The sequence below is a fragment of the Fukomys damarensis genome, unplaced genomic scaffold (assembly GCF_012274545.1).
Source record: "Fukomys damarensis isolate Sample0158 unplaced genomic scaffold, DMR_v1.0_HiC HiC_scaffold_18, whole genome shotgun sequence".
Classification (NCBI taxonomy): Eukaryota; Metazoa; Chordata; class Mammalia; order Rodentia; family Bathyergidae; genus Fukomys; species Fukomys damarensis.
Window position 1 is genome coordinate 21,949,768 of NW_022900930.1, and position 22,663 is coordinate 21,972,430.

At 35.6% G+C, this 22,663-nt stretch overlaps 2 protein-coding genes across 4 annotated transcripts in view; one reads left to right on the top strand and one right to left on the bottom strand.

Annotated features, from left to right (window-relative positions):
* Cenpu (centromere protein U) overlaps positions 1 to 10,467 on the top strand; it is a 28,350-nt gene extending 17,883 nt beyond the window's left edge. Inside the window, exons 8-13 of the mRNA XM_010645193.2 lie at positions 435 to 543; positions 6,444 to 6,522; positions 6,743 to 6,790; positions 7,317 to 7,378; positions 8,282 to 8,438; positions 10,330 to 10,467. Of these exons, the coding sequence (XP_010643495.1) occupies positions 435 to 543; positions 6,444 to 6,522; positions 6,743 to 6,790; positions 7,317 to 7,378; positions 8,282 to 8,438; positions 10,330 to 10,443 (569 nt within the window). The 3' untranslated portion in view covers positions 10,444 to 10,467. The remainder of the gene's footprint in view (positions 1 to 434; positions 544 to 6,443; positions 6,523 to 6,742; positions 6,791 to 7,316; positions 7,379 to 8,281; positions 8,439 to 10,329) is intronic.
* A 441-nt stretch (positions 10,468 to 10,908) lies between these two features.
* Positions 10,909 to 22,663, bottom strand: part of Primpol (primase and DNA directed polymerase) — a 31,500-nt gene continuing 19,745 nt past the window's right edge. For all 3 annotated transcript variants that reach the window (XM_010645194.1, XM_010645195.1, XM_010645196.1), the window contains 6 exons: positions 20,635 to 20,723; positions 19,031 to 19,117; positions 18,845 to 18,953; positions 13,623 to 13,705; positions 13,496 to 13,542; positions 10,909 to 11,243 (listed from right to left, as the gene is read on the bottom strand). In XM_010645194.1, the coding sequence (XP_010643496.1) occupies positions 11,028 to 11,243; positions 13,496 to 13,542; positions 13,623 to 13,705; positions 18,845 to 18,953; positions 19,031 to 19,117; positions 20,635 to 20,723 (631 nt within the window). In that variant the 3' untranslated portion in view covers positions 10,909 to 11,027. The remainder of the gene's footprint in view (positions 11,244 to 13,495; positions 13,543 to 13,622; positions 13,706 to 18,844; positions 18,954 to 19,030; positions 19,118 to 20,634; positions 20,724 to 22,663) is intronic.

Consider the following 22,663-nt stretch of genomic DNA (forward strand, 5'->3'; position numbering starts at 1 on the left):
GAAGGTTTAAATGACTTGCCTGAGATCCCAAGGCTAGTGAGAAAAAAAGCTCAAACAAGAACCTACACCTTCACATTATCCAGAACATTACTATATTACTATAACTTTAAATTAATACACTGAATAATCCTGGTGTATTTATACATAGCTTATCATTTAGTTGAAAATTTAGAACATACAGCTAACAGGGAAGAGCTTATCACCAGTTGTGTTGGATAACGGCAGATGAATAAAGGTACAGCAAAGTAATTTAGAGGTCATGATGCTTTTGTAGTAGTTAGTAGAAGTTTGGGACTGTAAATACAGCTCCCATAGGATTTTTCAGCAGTAGCTACCTGACGCAATTTGTTTTGGCTTCAGGCTTTCAGAACTACCAACCTAGAACTACATTATGAATGATCAGCATATTAAATTGACCTTTCTTAATATTCTAGATATTTCTGATAGCGTGCATATTTGGTGTTTGGAAGGAAAGAGAACCAGTGACATCATGGAGTTGGATATTATTTTGTCTGCCTTTGAGAAAACCATCATAGAGTATAAGTAAGTCTTCTGATGTGATATATGGATGTAATAAATTTCCCTTGAGGCACTGCTTTTGCTTATTTCACAGTGTTTAATATATAGTATTTTCATTATCATGATGTTTTAGATAATTTTATATTTCTATAATAGGTCAGGATACATATATTTATTCAGCTAATTTCAAGTATTGGATCATCTCTTCTATACTGTTTCTGATAGACTGGTCTTATTTGTATTTTCCTTTTGAAATAGTTGTTTTGCTTCCACCTTTGAGCTTGTTTCCCCCAGGGCTGTGGGCTTCTTGGTCCATGTATGAGTAAGGCCACATCCCAGTCCCTGTCAGCTCCCCTAAAAGAGATGGGAGGCAGATAAGCCCTAGGTTGGGAATCTCAGTCACTCAGTCACTCACAGAGAAGGCTGTCAGGTCTGGGCTTCATGTACCCTCCAGAGAGGCAACATGGGAAGTAGATGGATAAGCAGTCATTCTATAGCCTGGGGATTTGGCAGAGAACAGCGAGGAAGGAAACAGCTTCCTCAAATTAGTCTCCACCTTTTTTTCTCCAGGCCTTAAAATAATCACAGCCTGGGTTTTATTCTTTCCTTCCCCTCACCTCTTTCTCTCCATCTTAAATTCCTACCGTACCAAACAATAACAAAAGTTGTGTCTAAAAGGGTAGCCTAGCAGTGTGAACTGAGGGATGTGGACCAGCCAGTCATGCCTTAAACACTGCTGGCCTCTCTGAGAGCAGCATCCACAAGGCTGGCAGCCAGCAAGGGCATAAGACAGGAACCCCGAGGGGCATGGAGTCAGAGGAGTAAGGAACTAGCAGCTATGGAGAGCAGGAGCATGAAGCAGGAGGACAGAGGCTCCAACACAGTGCTTGAGAGACAGGAAGAAAAGTAGGAAACAAGGAGAAAAGAGGAACTTCTCTAAGCCGCTCTGCATTTAAAGCAGGAATATTCCTCAATTCTGTTCCACAACTAAGTCTGGTTCCGCTTATGCTGCTCTGGGGATTTGTCCACCACTTGCCTCCACAAACAAAGCTGCCATCCACAGCAAGTGGCATCATGAAAATCTAGAAAAGCTGGACTTCCTTCCAAGAAGGAACTCCGTATAACCCACAGTTGACCCCATCACCAATATCATGGTCTTGGGCTTCAGTTAGTAGAGTTTATTTGCAGGGGATTATAAAGTGTCTATAAAGAGTAAAGCCTGGCACACTGCTCTGTCCAGCTCCAGAGGAGAGTTGGTGGGAGAAATTCTAAACAGTGCTCTAGAATGTGCTGGTGGATATCTGTGTCACACTAGCCTTGGTCAACCCCCTCCTTGTCCTTCATCTAATCCCTTTGCTCTCGGATCTGGGTCGTGGTCTCCCCTGAAGACTTGGGGCAGAGTGCTGTCCATTCAGGATGCTCTGTTTGTGTCACCAGTGAAATCATGTTTGGTCACAATTGGAATGCCATTTTGTATTTTAGCCATTCTCTTATTGTTGTAAAAAGAAAATACCATCAAGTATTTTCCAGTGTTTAGTAGTATTAATGATTTGTACCTTCCTGTGCAATACAGCTCTAGAATTTAACTCACTTTGCACAACTGATACCCCTTACGCTTTAAACAATTCACCATTTCCCCTTCCCCCTAGTGGCCACTAACCCTACTTTGTCTTCATAAATTTGATTACTCTAGATATCTCACATAAGTGGAATCACATAGTGGTTGTCCTTCTGTGACTGGTTTTTTCACTTAGCACAATCTCCTTAAAGTTCATCCATGTCCATCCATGTTCTTGTGTCAGATTACTCTGTTTTAGGCTGAATAACATTCTGTCATACGTATACCATATTTTCTTTGTCCGTAAATGGACACGTAATGAATTTTCCTCACTTTTCGGCTATCATGGACATTTGGTATACAAATAATCTGTTTTGAATCCCTCCTTTCAAGTCTTATGATTATATTCTTAGGAATGGAATTTTTCGGCCGTATGATAGTTCTGTATTTAACAGATGCACGATGGGGTGGTAGTTCATATGTCTCACTGCTGGGCAGCTTGAATCACCAGTGGTACATTCATAACTGTCCCATCAGGTGGCTATTTATTAATTTTATTAGTAAAAAGACCAATAAAAGTGATTAGGTCTGTTTGTAAAACCAGTGGTACAGCCTGCCCAGTGGGACAGTCATGCATATACCACCAGTGGCTCAAGCCGGTGGGAGCATGTTCATATTTTTAAAGAACTGCCATGTTGCTTTTTTGTAGAACTATACCACTTTAACTTTCCACCATCAATAGTACTTCTAATTTTTCTATATTCTTGCTAACATTTATTTTCTTTCTTTTGGTACTGGGGATTGAACTCAGGTCCTTGAGCTCGTAAGGCAGGCCACTGAACAGCTGAGCTAAACCCCTGGCTATTTTCTGATTATATATGATTGCCATCCTAATAGGTATAAAGTTGTATTATGGTTTTCAATTGCATTTCCCTTGTGATTAGTATGATTCCCATGTGCATGGTGGGCATTTATATATTTCATTTGAAGAAATGTCTGCTCGTGTTCTTTGTTCATTTTTGAATTGGATTAGTGTGTGAATTGTAGGAATTGTTAAATATATTCCAGATAATCCCTTTGTTAGGTATATAGTTTGCCAAGTAAAAGCAACAAATAAACATATGAAAAAATGTTTGACATCACTGGTCATTTGAGAGATGCAGATGAAAACAACACTGAGATTCCACCCTACCCCACAAAGAATGGCTGCTATCACGAAATCAATAACAAATGCTGGTGGGGTTGTGGGGAGAAAGGAACCCTTCTCCATTGTTGGTGGGAGTGCAGACTGGTACGACCACTGTGGAAATCAGTGTGGAGGTACCTCAAAGTGCTAGGACTAGAGGTCCCGTTTGACCCAGCTATCCCTCTGTTGGGTATCTTTCCAAAAGAATTAAAAGAATCATACCACAGAGATAAATGCATACCCATATTTATAGTGGCAATTTGTCTCCCATTCAAGTACTAACCAGGCCCAACCTGCTTAGCTTCCGAGATCAGACAAGTTCAGGGTGGTATGGCCGTAGACTATAGTGGCACAGTTTGTAATAGCTAATACTTGGTATATAGTTTGGAGATACTTTCTTCCCTTCTGTGGGTTGCCTTTTCATTGCTTTATTTCCTGTTGTACAATTTTTAAGTATGATGAAATTCATTTGTCTATCCTTGCTTTTGCTCCCTTTGCTTTTGATATACTGTACAAGAAATTACCACCCAAGTCCAGTGTCATGAAGTTTTCCTCTATGCTCTATTTTAGGAGTTTTGTAGTTTTCAGGTCTTCATGTAAGTACTTAGTCCATGTTGAATTAGTTTTTGTATATGGTACATATAAGATAAAGGTCCAGCTTCATTCTTCTGCATATAGATAGACATTCATTTTTCCCAACACTGTTGAAGGGACTGCCATTCCTCATTATATAACCTTGGCACCCTTGTCAAAGATCACAAATATACATGTTTATGTCTAGGTTCTGTATTTTGTTTTGGTCTTACAGGTCTCTTTCTGACAGCACTGTCTGATTTTGATTACTGTAACTGCAGTAAGTTTTGAAATCAGATAGTATGAGGCCTCAAGCTTTGTTTTTCTTTCTCAAGATTGTTTTTGGCTGTATGGGGTCTGAGATAGTTCATATAAGGTTTTTTCTATTACTGTAAAAACTGCCATTGGAATTTGATTGTTTTGGGTATAATGGACATTTTTAGCAATATTATGTCTTCCATCTCATAAGCATGGATGTCATCTGTATCTTCTTTAGTTGTTCCACCAACACTTGCTTTCTGTTTTGTTTGTTGTTTTTATTGTCACTGGGCTAATGGGACTAGTGTAGTATTAATAGTTTTGGTTTGCATTTCCTTCATGATAACTATTATGGAACATCTTTTACATGTACATTATAATGATCTCGGAGAAGACAGGCAATATAAGAAGAAAGATGATGAATTCTAAGGAAGAATCAAAAAGATGTACAGATAAAAAACAAAAAAACAACATATAGGTTGGGTATCCCATATCAAAATGCTTGAATCCATAAGTGTTTCAGACTTCAGCATTTTTTAGATCTTGGAATTTTACATAAATTTTACTGATTGAGCAGCCCTAATGCAAAAATCCAACATCTGAAATGTATAACCTTAATCAGAATCTGTGGACTGAGAATACACATTCTTCTCAAACTCACATGTAACATTTACTAAAATAGACCACATTCTATAGAACACACTTTAGTGTAAGTAGAAAACATATGCCTGCTTTCAGGCTACTGTGGAATTAAATTATAAATCAGTACCAGAAAGTTACCTGGAAGATCTCAAAATACTTGGAGATTACACCAAAGAAGAAAGATAACACCTCTAAAGAACAGATAGGTTAATGAAGAAATTATAATAGAAATTTAAAAGTATTTTTCACTATCTGAAAATGGAAACCGCTTATAAAAATTTGTGGAATACAACAAAAACAGTTCCTCAATCATCTAACCTTTCACTTTAGTACTAGGAAAAGCAAATTAAGTCTAGTATAAGCAAAAGTAAAGAATAAAAATTAAGAGCGGAAATCAGTGAAATTGAAAATGAACAAAAGCTGGTTCTTTGGAAAAAACCAATAAGCCTCTAGCCAGGCTAAAAGAAAAAAGGGGGGGTACCCAAATTACTAAAATCAGAAATGAGACATTATTATACATCAGTAAACTGAATGAATAGTTAAAGGATACTAATTACTGTAAGGGACTTTATGCCTACAAATTTGGTAACTGCAGTGAAATGGACTAGGTTCTTGAAAGATAAATCTGGTGAAACTCAGAAAAAGAAATACATGATCTGTGTGAGACTGTATCTGTTTTAAAAAACTTAATAGCCTCCCCAAACAAATCACAGGACCCAGATATGTTCACTGGTGAACTCTACCAAATATTTAAGAAAGAAGTCATCAGTTCTCTGCAATATTTCAAAAGATACAGAAAGAATACCTCAAAACTCTTTCAGGCCAGCATTAGCATAACAAAATTAAAGGCATAGGAATACAACAGACCACTATCTCATGAAAATAATGCAAAACTTCTTTTAAAATATTAGTAGATTGAAGTGAATGATGTATAAAAAAGAATCACACACCACAACTAAATGGAATTTATCCAAGGTGTGCAAGGCTAATTCAGCTTTAGAAAATAATCACACCAAGAGGCTAATGCAAAAAAGTGATCATATTAATAGATGCAGGAAAAACATTTGACAAAGTTCGATACCTGTGGAAAAAAAACTCAGTAAAATAAGGAATAGAAGGTAACGTCTCTAACTTCACAAAGAATATGTAAAAAATTAGCACCTTACTAAGTGATGAGAAACTAGAAGCATTCTCACTAAGGTAGGGAAGAAGGCAAGGATGTCCTCTCATCAGCACCCCCCCCACCTTTTTTTAAACTAGGGATTGAACCTAGGGCCATTTTCTTTTGGTTAGCTTTCTAGCTCTGAAGAAGTGGACAGCTGACTTGTGGCTGCTAATGTGTTACACAGTTAGACCTCCAGTTGCTATCAGGCAAGGAGGGAGGAGATAAGATTGGCTGGTGATTATTAGATCAGATCGTGGGAAAACTAGGATTGGCTGTAAGCAGGTCCACATCACTTGCTGTCACCTGTGGACTTGGCCAACATCAGGGAATTAAGAAGGCCCATAGCAAAAGGCTTAGGAAAAAAATTTTCTTCCTGAGACATGTTCTCAGTATTTTTTGAAGCTTAAGAAAGAGCTCCAAGCTGAACACTGTCATCTTAGATATTTAAAATGCTATATGCCAAACTGGTTTTGTACTCAGCAAATGAATACATTTTCCAAAATGCTTTATGACACCTAGTTTGTTTTTTAACCCCCTTACAGACAAAAAATAGAATCTAAAGTTTGTATGGAAGCCATCAACAAATTTTATGTTAATATTAAAGAAGAACTTATCAGAATGGTAAGCTCACTGAAGTAAGTTTGTTAATCTAAATTTTTAAAACTATTCCTGAGGCAGCGTACTGTTGTCCTAGAAAAGCTCATGTTTACTAGCAATATGATATATGATAATATAGGCATTAGAACTACATATATTGCACATACTGCTTTAAAACTGTGATATATGTGAAACTAACATTTAATTTTGGAAAATGCATGGATTTATTTTTTGTTTTGTATAGCTCAAAGAAGTCCAGATGTTGAAAAATTTGAAAAGGAAGAATGCTAAGGTAAACACATATGTGATTAGAGTCTCATAATCATACAGTACTAGCATATGTAAGACTACCTTGGGAGTTTATGTAAGATGTTTTATCTTTGTAGTCAGGCTTTTATTTGGTTGGTCTTTTGACTAGGTAATATTAACATAGGCTAAGCAATGGGGATCTGTGTCAGTCAGCTTTCTATCACCAAAGAAATACCTCAGATAAACTTGTAAGAGAAAAATGTATTTTGGCTTCCAGTTTTGAAGGTTCCTGTCCATAATTTTTTATCCTTGCTGCCTTTGAGCTTGTGACATGGCAGCATATCGTGATGGGAGAGTTTGACAGAGCAAAACTGTTTGCTTTTCTGAGCCACAGAACAAAATAGAGCGAGAAGACTAGGGTTCCAGTCTCTAATAATGACCTGAAGTCCAACAGCTAGGCTCTTCTGCCACTGTCCTGTGTTCTCCCTGCATTGCTAATACCAGGCACGATGTACATGGCAGTGCTCAAACATTCACGAGTTTAACAAGGAAATTATTGTATTACCTAGATGATTTCTGATGTGGAAAAGAAAAGGCAGCATTTGATTGACATCCAGGATGAACTGCTTCGGTAAGATAATATCAAAATTGTTTGAGAACTTAAAAGCAAAGTAGTGTGGCATTTGTTTGGGACAGTGATATTTGCTGCTGTAGCACAGTAAAACCCCCAAGTTATTTTTGAGCTTGGATGTTCAGTGGAGCCCAGTTTAGCTACCTAGTTGCCAAACGTTTTAGCAAAGGAAAACTCAACACCAATCCATCTTCCAACATCTCTGCTCTGGCCTCAGGCTGCTTCATTAGACATGTAATGTGTACACTCTAGAATTAGACTGCCTGGGGTTGAATCCACAGGGTGGGGCTGTGAACTGAGTGACTATAAAGTGCTTCACGGTGACAAGCGTACAGAAAGTGCCCTATGTTATTGTTGAAATGTACATCCTGGATTGGCACTCGTGTTTGTCTGTACTGCTCAGTGTTGGGTTGGAAGATAACTGTGCAGGCCTGGACGGTCTCGGAGGGCTGTTTTGGAAGATGGGAATACACAGGAACCTGGCTACCTACACATATTTTTTGGTCCTCTTCAGAGACCAGGACCGCTGTGTAAGCTGGAAAAAAGCAGGATTAGCTATCGTGGACAGTTTTGATAGGAAAACTTTATGTTCACTTTAACTTTCACTGTTAAATAGCAATGCTCATTTAATTCAGTAGCTAAGATGTGCATGACTTGATAGATTTAGCATATTTAAAACCTAGACTCTTTTACCATTCATAACTTCAGAGCTGGGATGGGACACAGCCTAATGGATAAAGCGTTTGACTTTGGATCATAATTTCAGAGCCAAAGTTAAATCATGTAGTCTACCTCCCCTCTTTTCATACTTCACTCAGTATACTTATGTACTCAGTCTTATACCGAGCTGCACTTTATTGTATAGTCATTTATTTGGGGGAAAAATACAAATTTTTATTCTAGGTTAGAACCACAGCTGAAACAACTACAAACAAAATACGATGAACTTGAGGAGAGAAAGTCATCCCTTAGGAATGCCACACATTTCTTATCTAATTTAAAACAGCTTTATCAAGATTATTCAGATGTTCAAGAGAAAGAACCAAATGTAAAGGAAACGGTAAGTTAGATTTTTACTTTTTATTGTGCCTCAGTAGAGGACATGTACATGTTAGAGTTTTGGAAACTTTGGCAAAAGATAAAGGACCATCACTATAAATCAGTGAAATTTTATTATCACCTTTTTTAAGATAATTTTTTAGCTACTTAAAGAGTGGAAAAAATCGAGAAATAGTGCTTTTTTTAAAAAAAGATATTTATATTTCAGAGAACTTAATTTCATCAAGGGAAATGTATACTCTTGTGTGGAAATCTAAGTTGAACAACCATGCTCTTTGTTTTTAGAATTTTTATCAACATAGATCACTCAGACATGTTCAAAAGACCAACCTCTTTTGCTTTAGTTTAGTCCATGTTCACTGTATCTTCTGTCTGAAAAGTAAGATGTTACCCCACATGAATGGCAAATTTTTTCTGGGGTTGAGACACACAAAAGAAATGGCAGGAAAAATGTTATATATTATTGTTTCAATAAACTTTGTAGCTGCTCCTGGAATTTCACTGCTGTTTTTATGACATTCAGCCCAGATTAACAGAAATGTTTTATAGAAAAAATTTGTATGTTTGTATACCCTAATATGTAATAAAATACACAATTTTATATAAAATATATATAATTACAATGTCTACATATATCTTATTATAAAACTTGTAATCGTCACTTCTAAATTCAATTTTACATTTTAACACTTATGTAAATTTATTTTCTTGGGCTGAAGATTTGTTCATGTATTAGATATCTGGAAAAAAGTTTCAATGTACCCAACTAGTCTAAAGCTTATTATTTGGAATAGAAAATTTGGCTACTAGATGTGGTAAAACTAATAGTAGCTTGCTTGATTCAATTTGATTACAACCAGTACTTTTTTTTGTTGGTGTTGAGAATTGAACCTGGGGTGTCCTGCATGCTAGGTAAACGCTCTACCAATGAGCTACACCTCCAGCCTTGAAACCAAGATTTAGAAACTACTTTGTTTGGAAGATACCACTCAATACCACATGTCATCCTTTGTGAACCCTCAGTGCCTTTTGTAGCATCTATTTTGCTTTATAAAATGTAGACATTTGGGTATATCTTACCTCTTTCCTAAGTGAAACATGTACCACCAATGGAATTCTTCCCCCCTACACTGAGAGGTGTCTGTGGTTTCTTGAACACATTAGGCTCTGAAATATTTACCAAATTGAATTCTCAATATTGCTAAGATGAATGCCAGAAAAAAATTCTATTATCATAGTCATAGTCTGCTCAATTTTTATTACTGAGAAAATCACCTTGAAAACATGGTATTTAATCACCCTCAGATACAGTTTGCAATAGACAAGTTTGATTTTGTTATTTCAAAATCAAGAGTTAGAGCTAAGGTCTATCTATATTGGATTTGTATTGTTTTTAATTATTAAGAAAATTTGGATTGGCAACACTGATCCCCCAATACTTTTTTTGTAGATGTTGGATTTTGGGGATTTTATGATGAACTTTTATAGGCCTGGTGTTCTAATTCCATCAGTTCTTGTAGTCAAAGTAAACATGACTTGCAGCTTTTTGTGTTTTAAAATAGACATGAGATCAAACAGACCCCATACAGCACTAGCCCAAACCAAGCCTTGACTTGTCCCAAGCATGATCTTCTGCTTTAAAGAATTCAGACGCGACTGTTCTGTGAACCAACTGGTGTTCTGGAATAAGGAGATCAGTACAAGCTTTATATTATCAATTATGTCCTAAGGAAATTAAACCATTTTTCTTAATGATCCTAATTCAAAACTGAAAAGAGTATAAATAGAAAGCTTTATCAAAATTGGCATTGGTTATAAGCTTGAGATGTGCAATAAGAGGGTGATAAAGGTTTTGCTGTTTGTGAATCTAAGTAATTTTGTTTCATTGACAGTATGATTCATCCAGCCTTCCAGCTCTGTTATTTAAAGCAAGAACACTATTGGGAGCTGAAAACCATTTGCAAAATATCAACCATCAATTAGAGAAGCTTCTTGACCAGGAATGAGAAAACCATTCTACTTAAATGTGCCCACATAAAGATGTTGCAGGCTTCTACCCATTATCTTCTGAAACTGTATTTTTGTAAATAAAAAAATCTTTTTCAAAAATAAGTATAGCCTAGTCACTAGGGTTTAGTATGACTTTGTTATTCACATTAAATTACTCTAGTTTGATTGTCTTAATAGTTTTGGCAGTCAAAATCATCTTTTCTGATTAGTGTTTTAATAAATTCCAATATGTTAACATTTGAATCAGCCTCAAACATAAGAGCTTTAGCCTATAAAGAAGCTTGTAAAATTACAGTCAATAAGGAGACTTCTGTTTAAGCCAAACAATGCTAATTTTCAATAAAACTGGTATACTTAAGTGAAAAAACAAAATTGGAAAACAAAGTGAAAATTTAGACTGGTTTAATAATAAATTTAAAAATGTTTGTGGTGGTGCTGGTGATTGAACCAGGCTTTGTGCACACTAGGCAAGTGCTCTACCACTGAGCCACACCCTTAGCCCCAATTTAGTTTTTCTTATAAAATCTCATAGACTTGAGGCAAAGTATAGCCTGGTTCTGTAAATGCTGTCCATAGTGAACTACTCTTGCAATACTTCTATAATAAGTTCATCAGGAATTTCATTCACTGCACTGCTGTAACTGAGAAGACTGTTCTCTGCAGCTTCAGCTAATTCCACATCTTCAGTAGCTTCTATGAAGTACACATCATCAGTTCTGTTATCCCAGCCAGTGCCAGAAGATGCACCTGGATTCTTGGCTTCACCGTTCCAAGATTCATCTGCTATAAACTCTTCCTTTATTTCATTGGGGAAGGGTGGTAGAGGGAGTAGGATAGGAAGAAAAAGGTTATTTGGTCAGAATTTGTGGGATCTCATTGTACACTCCAAATATATGAATTAAGGTATGAAGTAATGACCAGTTCTTCAACAGAGTAAAATGAACATGCTTGATAAATGTCTGAGAGACAGTCACTATGGGGATGTGTATAAAAAGGTTGCTGCCTTTATAGCTCACTCTTGAAATCCTGTGGTTAATTTTCCTGTGGTTCTTTGGCAGAAGTTGGCAATATCCCCAGATGGGGCTAAAGCAAAGGTAGATTTCTTTTTTTTTTTTTTTTTTGACAAGTAGATAGTCTAACCGAAGACAGTAGAAAATTCATTTGCTATCCAGACAGCCAACTTTTCTCTCTAATTTATAAAGTACTTTTTAAATTACAAATATGGATTAGAAATATTATTACAAAGAACTGTTTTGGTGCAACTTTCAAAATGTTACTACAGATTGTATATTAGACAATTTAAATTCCTTGTATTTAATAATTTAATACTTTTACCATTCCTGTGTAAGAATGTCTTTATTCTTCAGCTACATGATTAATTAAAAGATAAAGACATTTAAGTGACAACTTACTCTCAATAAATTAACCATAAAAACTACGGTATATGTGTATATTAGAGAAAGCAAACAAATGTGGCCAGAGGTTAGCACATGACAAATTTAGGTAAAGGACAAACCAAAAATTCCTTATTCTCATGTAATATTTCTGCAATTTTTCAAATCAAATTTTTAATCAAGATGATCAGTGCAATAGAAAAAGCAATAAATAATGGTGACTGGTAATTTAGTTTAAAATATTTTAAAAAGATGAAGCACAAATGATGAAATATTCAGTTAAAACTAAGTGATATGTATGTACATGGGTGTTCGTTATATTTTTCTTTTATAATTTTAAAATACTGTACACTAAGCATACTTTCAATTTGGCACTTTTGAGGTATTTCTAGATAATGCAGAGACTATAACTTTTTAAAATTAACTAACATCTGAGTAGTAGGGTGATGGCGCATTCCTGTAATCCCAACACCTGGGTGGCTGAGGCAGGAGGACTGCAGTGAGTTTGATGCCAGCCTGAGCTACACTGTGAATTCAAGGCCAGCTTGAACTAAATGGCAAACCTGTCCCAAAAAACCAAACCAAACCAAGTCCACTGAAACCAGAATCATCAAAATAACACTAACCAAGGATGACATATTTCTCCTCCTTTTAAGAGACAAAGGTAATTTTTAAAACTTCATGTTTTTCTTAGTTCTCAACACTTTTTAACCTAGTAGCTTTTCGGGAATCTATCATTTTACGTTCTGCTCATAAAGATAAGAGGGATTTCTGCCATCTTAACGTTGGATATATATTTTTTAACCCAAATTTAAAAATTAAAAATACCTCCTGAAACTTTCTGATAGTAGGTTGGATTTTCTAGAATATAAACTCAAGCATATACTCAGCTTGTAGCTGATGGATGGGACAAAAAATTAAGTCTTAAAAACAGTTCAGCATGACACAGGCTCAATAAAATATTTTGCAAAATATTAATCAGATGTAATGGACAAAGGGCAGATATAGGCAATTCATACAGAAATACAAATAGCCTAAAAAAGTTCAACTTTATTAATAAATGCAAATTAAAACAAGTGAAAATCTTTTTATGTACCAGGTTGATAGAGATCACAGTAAATGGCAACAGTTCTGGCCAAAAGTGTGCAGTAAGAGTGCACTTATCAACTATCTGTGGAAGTCTAATTTCCTATCATTTTTATGAAGAGCAATTTGGTAATTGTACTATTGAAAATATTTGTTGATATAGGAAAAAAATCTAGTATGACTTCTAAAAATATAACTGAACCTATGTAGACATAAATTTGGAAGATCTTTACTACAATTTTCACATCAATTTCACTGAATTATGAGTGGAGAAGATTTTTTTCCCCTTTTTGCTTTACATGTATTTCCTATTTTTTTTCTTCTGATTAGTTTAGATAAAAGCTTTTCAAAGAAGAGTTCAATGTTGTTATGGCAATATGGTACTATCTACCAAAATTAAAACTATATATACCCTTTGACACAGTTCTAGAAGTTTATCTTAGAGATACAGTTGTTAAAGAAAACAAAAAGAGGGGCACTTTGGTTAACTTTATCAATTATTCATAGCTTATTTACACTGTGTACCAAGAACTAACCACTACCGAGAAAGATGAAAAGCTGCACTGACCTCTTTGAAAAGAAATAGGAGACTTACTTCAACAGGTAATGGAAAACCTGAATGAGAAAGATATAAAACTATATTATATGGATATTTAATTGTTAGTTTGTGATAAGTGTAAAAATTGATAACTCACACTCAGATTTGAAGTTTTCTGCTTTACAAACAGGATCATGGCATTTTTGATACCAAACTTCATTTTTCAGATCAACAACAATCCTTCATGTAAAAAAAAAAAAGAAAAAGTATTAAGTCCATACCAACTGGAAAACAATTTAGTTATATGCTGTCTATAAGCATTAAGGATGGAGAAAAATTAAAAAGTAAAAGGACAGAAATAGATACACACTAACCAAAAGCAAACTACTTGCTAGGAATTGCACACAAAATGGACTTCTGGACAAAAAAAGATACTGGCAAAGTCCCCCCTTCCCACACAAACACCAGAAAGATGCAGTTCTCAATCTGTACCCACCAAACAATAGGGTCAAATCATGTAAACAAAATTGATAGAGCTAAGGATAAACCAATATACCTGTAAAATAATCTAGCATAAATCATGATTTTAAAAAACAATCTATAAATTGAATAAGCACAAAATGTTACAGAATGCAGAAAATATGAATAAAACAATATAAAAGCAATTAATTAAATTTGATCTCTGCACACATGACACAGCTATTTGTAACTATATTGACACCAATAATAAAAATCCAGGGCTAGGGATGTAGCTCAGCAACACTACATCTGCCTGGCAAGCACAAGGTCCTGAGTTTGATTTCCAGTACCAACCAAACCAAACAAAAAGCTGACTCTACAATATGAATTATATCAAATTTAAAAATATGAATTCATGGGGGACACAGTCTCTGACCACACGGAAAACTTTACAAGTAAAAAGCTAATAGAAACCCATAATTTGAAAATTTCTAACCAGTTGCTCAAGATTTATGGAAATCAAATTACTTGAATGTAATTAAAAGTTATACCTACTAAATTATGTGAAATGCAGCTCAAGTGATCTTTAGAGGGAAATGTATAGTTGCAAAAGTTCATGTTAAAAAAGAATGGGCTAAAGAAATGAATTAAGTAACCAACTTGGAAAATTAAGAATAAACCTTAAATTTGAAAATGAGTAATAGAATAAATTTTAATAAAAGACAGGAAATAACAAACAGAAAAAACTTAAAAAGAATTAAAGCCAAAATTTGGAGACAAATTATTGTAAGACTGAACAAAAAAGGCAGATACAACTTTTAGAAATTAAATGCAACATACAATAAAACTAATATTCTCAATATTTGCCAGTAACTGAAAATTTTGATAAAGTACTAAATAAAAATTAAGCAAACTAACTGAAAAACAGGAAAAAACCAACAAAAAATAACCACCAATAATAAAATTCAAAAACTAGATTTCACAGAAGTGGAAATGCAAAATGGCTAACACTCCCCATAGTAACTAGAAAGGTAGATGGTGGGCAGGTGATGATCGACCTGTGCCCAGAAAAAGACCCGTGACTTGGTCCAGTCTCTTCTTGTACATGTTTCAACAATAGACACTCCAATGCATGGACTAATGTTACAGTTCCCAAACTGTACACTAAAGTGCCCAGGATGGTGGGATATTTCAGTCTTTCTATGAAACACAGTGATACTTGCTATTCATCAGACACCTGAAAATGCTTGCTTGCAGTTCCTATCATTAATATTACTTGGCACTTCATTCCTTTTAGAGATGTCCTATCTTTGTAAAGCTGGGGGTTTTGATAGCAGTGTGATAAATGTTATTACAAACATCAATGTGGAACACTAAGGGTTGGAGGTGATGGTATCCAATGTGACTCCAAGGTTTGAGGGTTTATGTGATGCCTAAATGGGCATACATCCTAACAAGTTACAGTATTTAGGAATAAATTTAAAATTTTCTTCCAACTTATAAGTATTGCTTTTCAAAGTATCTGCTAACTTATTAGAATATAATTATCAAGTTGTTTGCAAGTAACTAATTAACAGAACTCAGGTATTTTGGCCTTGGAAAATGTGAAAAAAATTACTAAGGTATCAATATCAGAGGCCAAGAACATTTGGCTAGGAGGATAGTCTTTGTTTATAGATGCTCTTTGTAGAATGTTTCTGATTTTAGGACTGCATGTAATAAATAAAACTAGAGCCCAGGATTTGTGAGGCATGGTCACAGGAAATGTCACCCATGCTAGGGAAGTACATGAGTATAAAATACAGATGTCTTGTAACCTCACTGCTGCCTGCTACGTGGTGACCGCTCACTTCCGCCTTAGGTGTCAGCCCGAGTCAGGTCAGCAATGCAGAGAAAGAGGGAATGGCCCTGTGTCTCAGGCCCTACTCTGCTTCACCTGTGACTCCTCACTCCTGCTATCCTGAACATTAATAGTAAAGATTAGTATTAAATCTCTGATTTGTGTGTGATTTGATAATCTAATCTTCAACTTCATTACTAATCACAGAAACAAAATCATCTAATACCTACCAGATCAGCAAAATAAATTTTTAAATCCTCACAACACTAAACTGTTGGTGAGAATATGGGACAGCAGAAAATGTGAAAAAAATGCTAGTAGAAATATAACTCAGCACAACCATTTGTTATCTAGTAATTTATTTAGTGACACATAAATATTCTATGACACAGCAATTCTACCTTTAGGTAGATACTTTGAGCAATTCTTGGACTTGTGTATTAGGCAACCCACACAAGAGGGTCCAAAATGTTGACCCACTGCCCACTGTAGGACAACGGATAAACTAGCATATCACATTTATATAATGGCACACAATAATTAAAAAAAAAACAAAAACACATGCAGTAGCTGTATCCTGTAACATAGACAAACCTCACAAACACAAGGCTGATCAATGAGCAAGCAGAAGGATGCAATTAAAAATGTAAAAAACAGTATATTAGGATTTGGCCCAACAGATGCTTCTAAAGTTTAGTTCCTTAACCCCCCAAATCTCCCTCCCACTCCCCCTCCATAATGGTGATTGAACCCAGGGTCTGTTTAAATTTTGAGAGACTGTCTCACTAAACTGTTAAGTTACCCAGGCTAAGCCTGAATTTGTGATCCTCCTGCCACAGCCTCCCAGACTGCTGGCTTTACCGGCATGCATTCGTTTTACCTGGCTTTGGTTCTGTTTCTAAAAGTGAGTGACAGTTATGAGAGGTTGTCATTTTAGTTGTAGTCCTTGGCATGTACAGATTATATATATATATTTTTTCATATATTGTACATTCCAGTTAAAAGGCAAAATAGATTATGAATCTATAATATAACTTGGTTGTATGTGGTTTGTCTATGTTGCAGGATACAACTATTCCATGTTTTTTTAAAAATTATTATATAGTGTGCCATTATATAAATGTTTATCTGTTGTCCTACAGTGGGCACTGGATTAACACAATAATCGACTTTTTGGAAAGTATGTATGCTTTGAAAAAAGACTAAAAGGATACACCGAAATGATGTTAGTTATAACTAGACTGGGACTATGAGTGTTCTGTCATGGTTTTTTGTTGTTTTTGTTGCTGTTATTTGTGTGTATTGAGCATACAGTTTTTGATGTTTTTAAATGGAATTAATCTAAGTTTAGTAAGGGCAACACTGAATTATGCTACATAACATGTTTTTGAGCTTTCTAGAAAAATCATTTCATGTTTAGCACATGTACTAAATAGGCTTGGTTGTACTGGAAATTCAGCTTTGACACAAAGTATAACAAAATTTCTCGTAACTGTTAACTACTAGACTTCTATCACTATTCTAATCATATTCTTATATCATTTAAAATTCTATTTCAGGCTTTATTTTGTGTTTTACTTCTCTCATTTTACCAGATGGAAAAATTACTAAAACCTAAAACAGGGTCTTATATAAAAAGCAGGCATACAGTAAAAACCAGTTCCCTTCTATACCATGTTTTGTCTTCAGGTTAATATGACCTTAATACTGTCCTGTGAGTTTCCTTTTTGCTCAAATTACCTAATTTCACTTCCCTAAGGCATCAGGGCAGGGCTTTCCATTTTTGTCTGCTCAGCTATCCCTGCTGCCTTCGTTTTAGGCTGCTCCTCAACTGCTTTAGTCTTCCTGAGATTATAATGAGATTATATCATCAAGCAAAGTATGAATACAGCTGTTTTAAGTGCTAGAAGCCACCTAATAACTAAGATATTCAAATCAAATATTATAAAACATTTATCAAATAAAAGTTAAATTTATAACTATGCTAAAAGCAAAATTTTTCTATTTGCAGTTTTCTTAAAAAGTTGTAAACATCTTTTTCATGTATAGGCACAAAATAGCAAATGAACATGAAAAAATGTTCATCATCACTCACCGGTCATACAAGACATGCAAATGAAAACAGTGCTGGTATTCCACTTCACCCCAGAAAGAATGGCTGCTATCATAAAATCCACAAATAACAAATTCTGGCAGGGCTGTGGGGAAAAACGAACCCTTCTCTACTGTTGGTGGGAGTGTAGACTGGTGCAACCACTGTGGAAATCAGCATGGTGATACCTCAAAGAACTAGGACTGTAAGTCCCATTTGACCCAGCTATTCTCCTGCTGAGAAGCTTCCCAAAAGAATGAAACGAATCAGGCTGGGGAGGGATTTGGCTTGGTGATTCCACCACCTGCTTTCAATAATTGACTATTTGATATTTTCTGTGTTACTGTTTTACTTTAGTAGTATAAAAAGCACTTCACAAACTGAAGACTGATATACCTTAGGGATGCTTCCAGACAGTCATGTCATATCTGTTGGGTAAAGGAAGCCTATTTTTCACAAATTTTTGTTGTAATGAATACATATGAAATTTTGTTTTCGTTGTTTACTTTTTACACCTGTAAAAGAGTCCAGTACCTCTCTACTGTGCAATTACATAAGAGGGAATGAACGAGTTCATAAATATATTTAACATCCATGCTGACTTGGTTAACTCCAGTTATGACACAGGGATAGACAAACCATGGCCTGTGGACCAGTTTAGATCTGTGACTAGGTTTTATACAGCTTATAATTTAAGAAGAGTTTTTACCTTTATAAGTGGTTGGAAAAATAAAAATAGAATATATGTTGTAAAACATGAAAATTATATGAAATTCAAATTTCAGTGTCCAAAAATAAAATTTTATTGTAATGTTAAAAAAAAAGATATATTATGTATATTATGTAAAGGTACAAATCTCCAAGGATGAATATCACTCTATTGTATACCTAAAATGTACCAATAAAATTAATGAAAAAAAAGTTGTAAGCATTTAAAATGTAGTGTCAGTTAAATACAAACAAATCATCAATAAACAATATTACTTACATGATATTATTACTCTTGTGAGCTCTTCCAATATTTTGACACCAGCGATATTTGCAAATATCATAAACCAGTAATTCTTCTGGGAAAAAGTAGTTCCAACGCCGAATTCCTAAAATACAAAAACTGTTTCTAAAGGTACCTGTCCTCTACCATATGAGAATTAATAAAGAATACGATTAGATTTACCTCCTTTAATGTCATTTTTAGTCACCAAAGAAAGAACAAAACAATCAACTTCAGGGTACGGTGAACACTGAAAGCCTTCGATGGTTTCTATTGCAAGAAAGAATTATAGACAAAAATTAGCTAAAAGATGAAACTTAAATTTCTATTATATTGTTGTTTGTACAGTTAGGGCTTTTGCAACTCCTCAGCTTTTTTCCCCCTTTTCTCATTTGCAATTTGTCTTCCTGTCAGTTCCTGAGTTCTTGCTACCCAACCAGGAAGTGGGTAAGATTCAAATCTCAATTAGGCCATATGTTGACTAATTTTCATTAAAAGCCTCTAGACAATTTTAAGTGTTTTCTTCACTCTGACAAAGAGAGAAGCAGCCGCTCACACCCTGGAGCTGCTGAGCCTTGCTCTACCGGGAAGGTCCTGTACTACCATGAGCTGGCCTGGCCTTAGTGTTCTGCTGCCTAAAATAAGTGACTTTGAAGAACTTCACCATTAGATAAGACCATGCTGCAGCCATGAGGATTCAAGAAAAAACAGGGCCCCTCTGTAATCGTATCTGAACAGAGACAAAACACAAACATTTTACAAAACCACAAGAACGGGCAAACATCACTCCTCATCTGGCTAACAGAAGTACCTGTTACTGCTTTACTGAGGACAGCCTAAGTCTCCTTCTAGTTCTGCCTTTGTCTACACAAGATTTACTAAGATAACAAGTCACAGAACTGGCCGTGGCAACATCCAATTCGGAACAAACCCATGCTTCCTCGTACACTCCCACGGATCACTGCATCCAGGCCCCAGTCCACCCTCTCTGAGGACCCTGAGGTTCACTGCTTTGTTCAACTTGTGCATCCTGTAGTCTCTAACTGTAGGGCACTGGTGCCTCAATTTTACTTTGTACCTACCCATATACTGTAACAATTTAGAATGATCTATTTATAATTAATTTGTAAAAATAAAAGAAATCTAGTTTCCTTAAAAGGAGGTCTATATTTCACTTGCCTGGAAATACATGTTAAATAACTAGAAGAAAATTAATATATAAGTGAATGTTACATTATTTTTAATAGCTATGTGAGATACCATACAATTTTAGAGCCTACTTTTCTCTGTCATAAAGGGTGTCTTCCACATTACCCAGGCATTACAAATCTAAATGGCTATAGTGTTTCACAGTATGTAAATGATATATCAAAATATATAAATAAAAACACACACTGAAGAGTTTATGTAAGAAATCTTAGAAAAACTCTGCATACTCTTTAGTGCAGTAATGAATAAATTATGATAAAGTCATACCATAAAACATTGCAACCATTAAAAGAATGTGCTCTCCCTGTACTAGAAAAGCAGGAAAAGCTTGTCTAGGTTAAATAAGAAACTACTATAGTGGTTACCTACCTTTGTGGAAATATGTGTAAAAAAGAACATGTACCTTTTATTTTGAAATGTATTTATTTTATACAAACAACATATAACTTGTATTAAATACTGTAAGAAAAATTAATGAGTAATATTTTCATAAACATCTTTTGTTTACAGTATTTTCATCTTGGATAGAAACCTAGGAATAGTTTCAAATGAGCCATAATATGAATACTTAAAATTACCTATACTGCTGGTACTCTTAACACGCTCAGTTCGCTTTCGTTTATTCTGAGATGTGTCACATGTAAGAATCCGTAAAGAATCTGAAAATCTGAAGAGGGAAATATATTTTATATTAGAATTAAAATGGCATGACTATAGAGAGGAAACTGAATTCTAAAGAATTCCATTTTTATGCCACATTTGCCCACAAAAGCACCATGCCTATCATTAAAAAAAAAAAGATAAAACAGGTATGACGGTGGATGCCTATAATTCTAAGACTTAGGGGCTGAGGCAGGAGGATTGCAAGTTCACACCCAGCTACATAATAAGAATTTGTCTCAAAACACAAAACAAAAAATATAATTTGCAAATTAAATAGACTGATAAACCAGTTGTGACACATGCCTGCAATCCAACAACTCAGGAGGGTGAGGCAAGAGGATTACTGTGAGTTTGAGGGCAGCCTGGGTTATGTAGCAAGTTCAAGGCCAGCCTGAATTACAGGGCAAGATTATGTCTCAAAAAAAAAAGATTGGTGATCATTTAAAATACTTTCTTCAATCACAAAATGAATCTGAGGATTTTAGAACTACAACATTAAGAATATAACTATTCGGGAGCCATCCCAACCCAGCCACCACTGCTCCAGCACCGGGAGGCAGCCTGGGCCCCGATCCACCACGGGAAGGAGAGCCACGCCTTCTCCCTCCCCAGTCGCCATTGCTCCAGTGCCAGGAAGGTAGCCGCATGGGCACCCCTGAACCCCCATAAGCCGCCCCCCCACTCTCAGACCTCCTGACTGCCAGTCTTTGGACCCACTCTGCAGAGGCAGAAGTGGTCATCAAGGGTATTTTTCTGAGTTCCCAACTTTGAACATCTTTAAAGAAAGGGCGGCGGAAACCTGTAATAGAACGTTGTGGAGTTCAACCATTCAGAAGGATGGGGAACTCATTCTGGGCCTTGCAGCCCAAGGTCATTCAGCATCATGGGGTTCAGCAATCAGCTAACTGAGATCAGGGGTCTTCCATCCTTGCTCTGTCTGAGCCATTAAATGGTTAATATACTATACTGAAAAGTTTGTTCACTGCAGACATGTTCTGGACTGCTTCTTGATTTCAATTTAATTCAAATGATTTAAGGGTGATAGACTAGTGACTACCACCAGTGGTCAGTGTCCAAGTTGTGCTTGATCTTAATGTGTTGCTGATTGTATCAGTTGGGATAAAGCATTTAGTTGATTGGATGAGCTGTTTTCTCTGATGTTATGAAGATGAGAATGTCTGTGGGTCGTTAGAGACACAGAAGCTAGGGCACAACTATATCAGGAAGATTTGGGTGATAATCCAGAGATAAAACCAAGGACAGTCCGACAATAAAAATTAAAATGAGAAAACACTTAAGCAAGACACAAGGAAAGACTTCCAGTTTACCAATGGCAAACAGTAGGGCAAATGAGGATGAAAAGGCCAATAGTAAACCACCAGAATACCCTGAACTCAAAGCACAGGAAGTAACAAAACAGATCAATCGGGCTCTAGAAAAATTCAAAACAAAAACAATTTCCCAGATAACCATAGAGATAGTGAGCAAAATGGAAGTCGTGATTCAAGACTCTAGAGCAGAAACTGACAAAAAAAATAGATGAGCTCAGGACAATGATAGAAGCCATGAAGGCCCAGCATAAGAAAGAAATGGAAAAAATAAACACCCAACATAGGAAAGAAATGGAATCCTTAAAAGAGATTCAAACAGACATCCAGGAGATTAAACACTCCATTGACAGTGTACCGCAACAGAATAAAAGAATGCGAAGATAGACTCTCAGATATAGAAGATAAGATTGCAGGCAGTGACCATGAAAAGAGAGGTCTTTTAAAAACAGTAAGAGATCATGAGAAATCGATCCAACAACTCCTAGATGATGCAAAGAAGAATAACATAAAACTGATAGGAATACATGAAGTAGCAGGAGAAAATACAAATGACTTTAAAAAGCTCTTCACAGAATTAATAACAGAAAACTTCCCAAACAGAGGGGAAGAATTT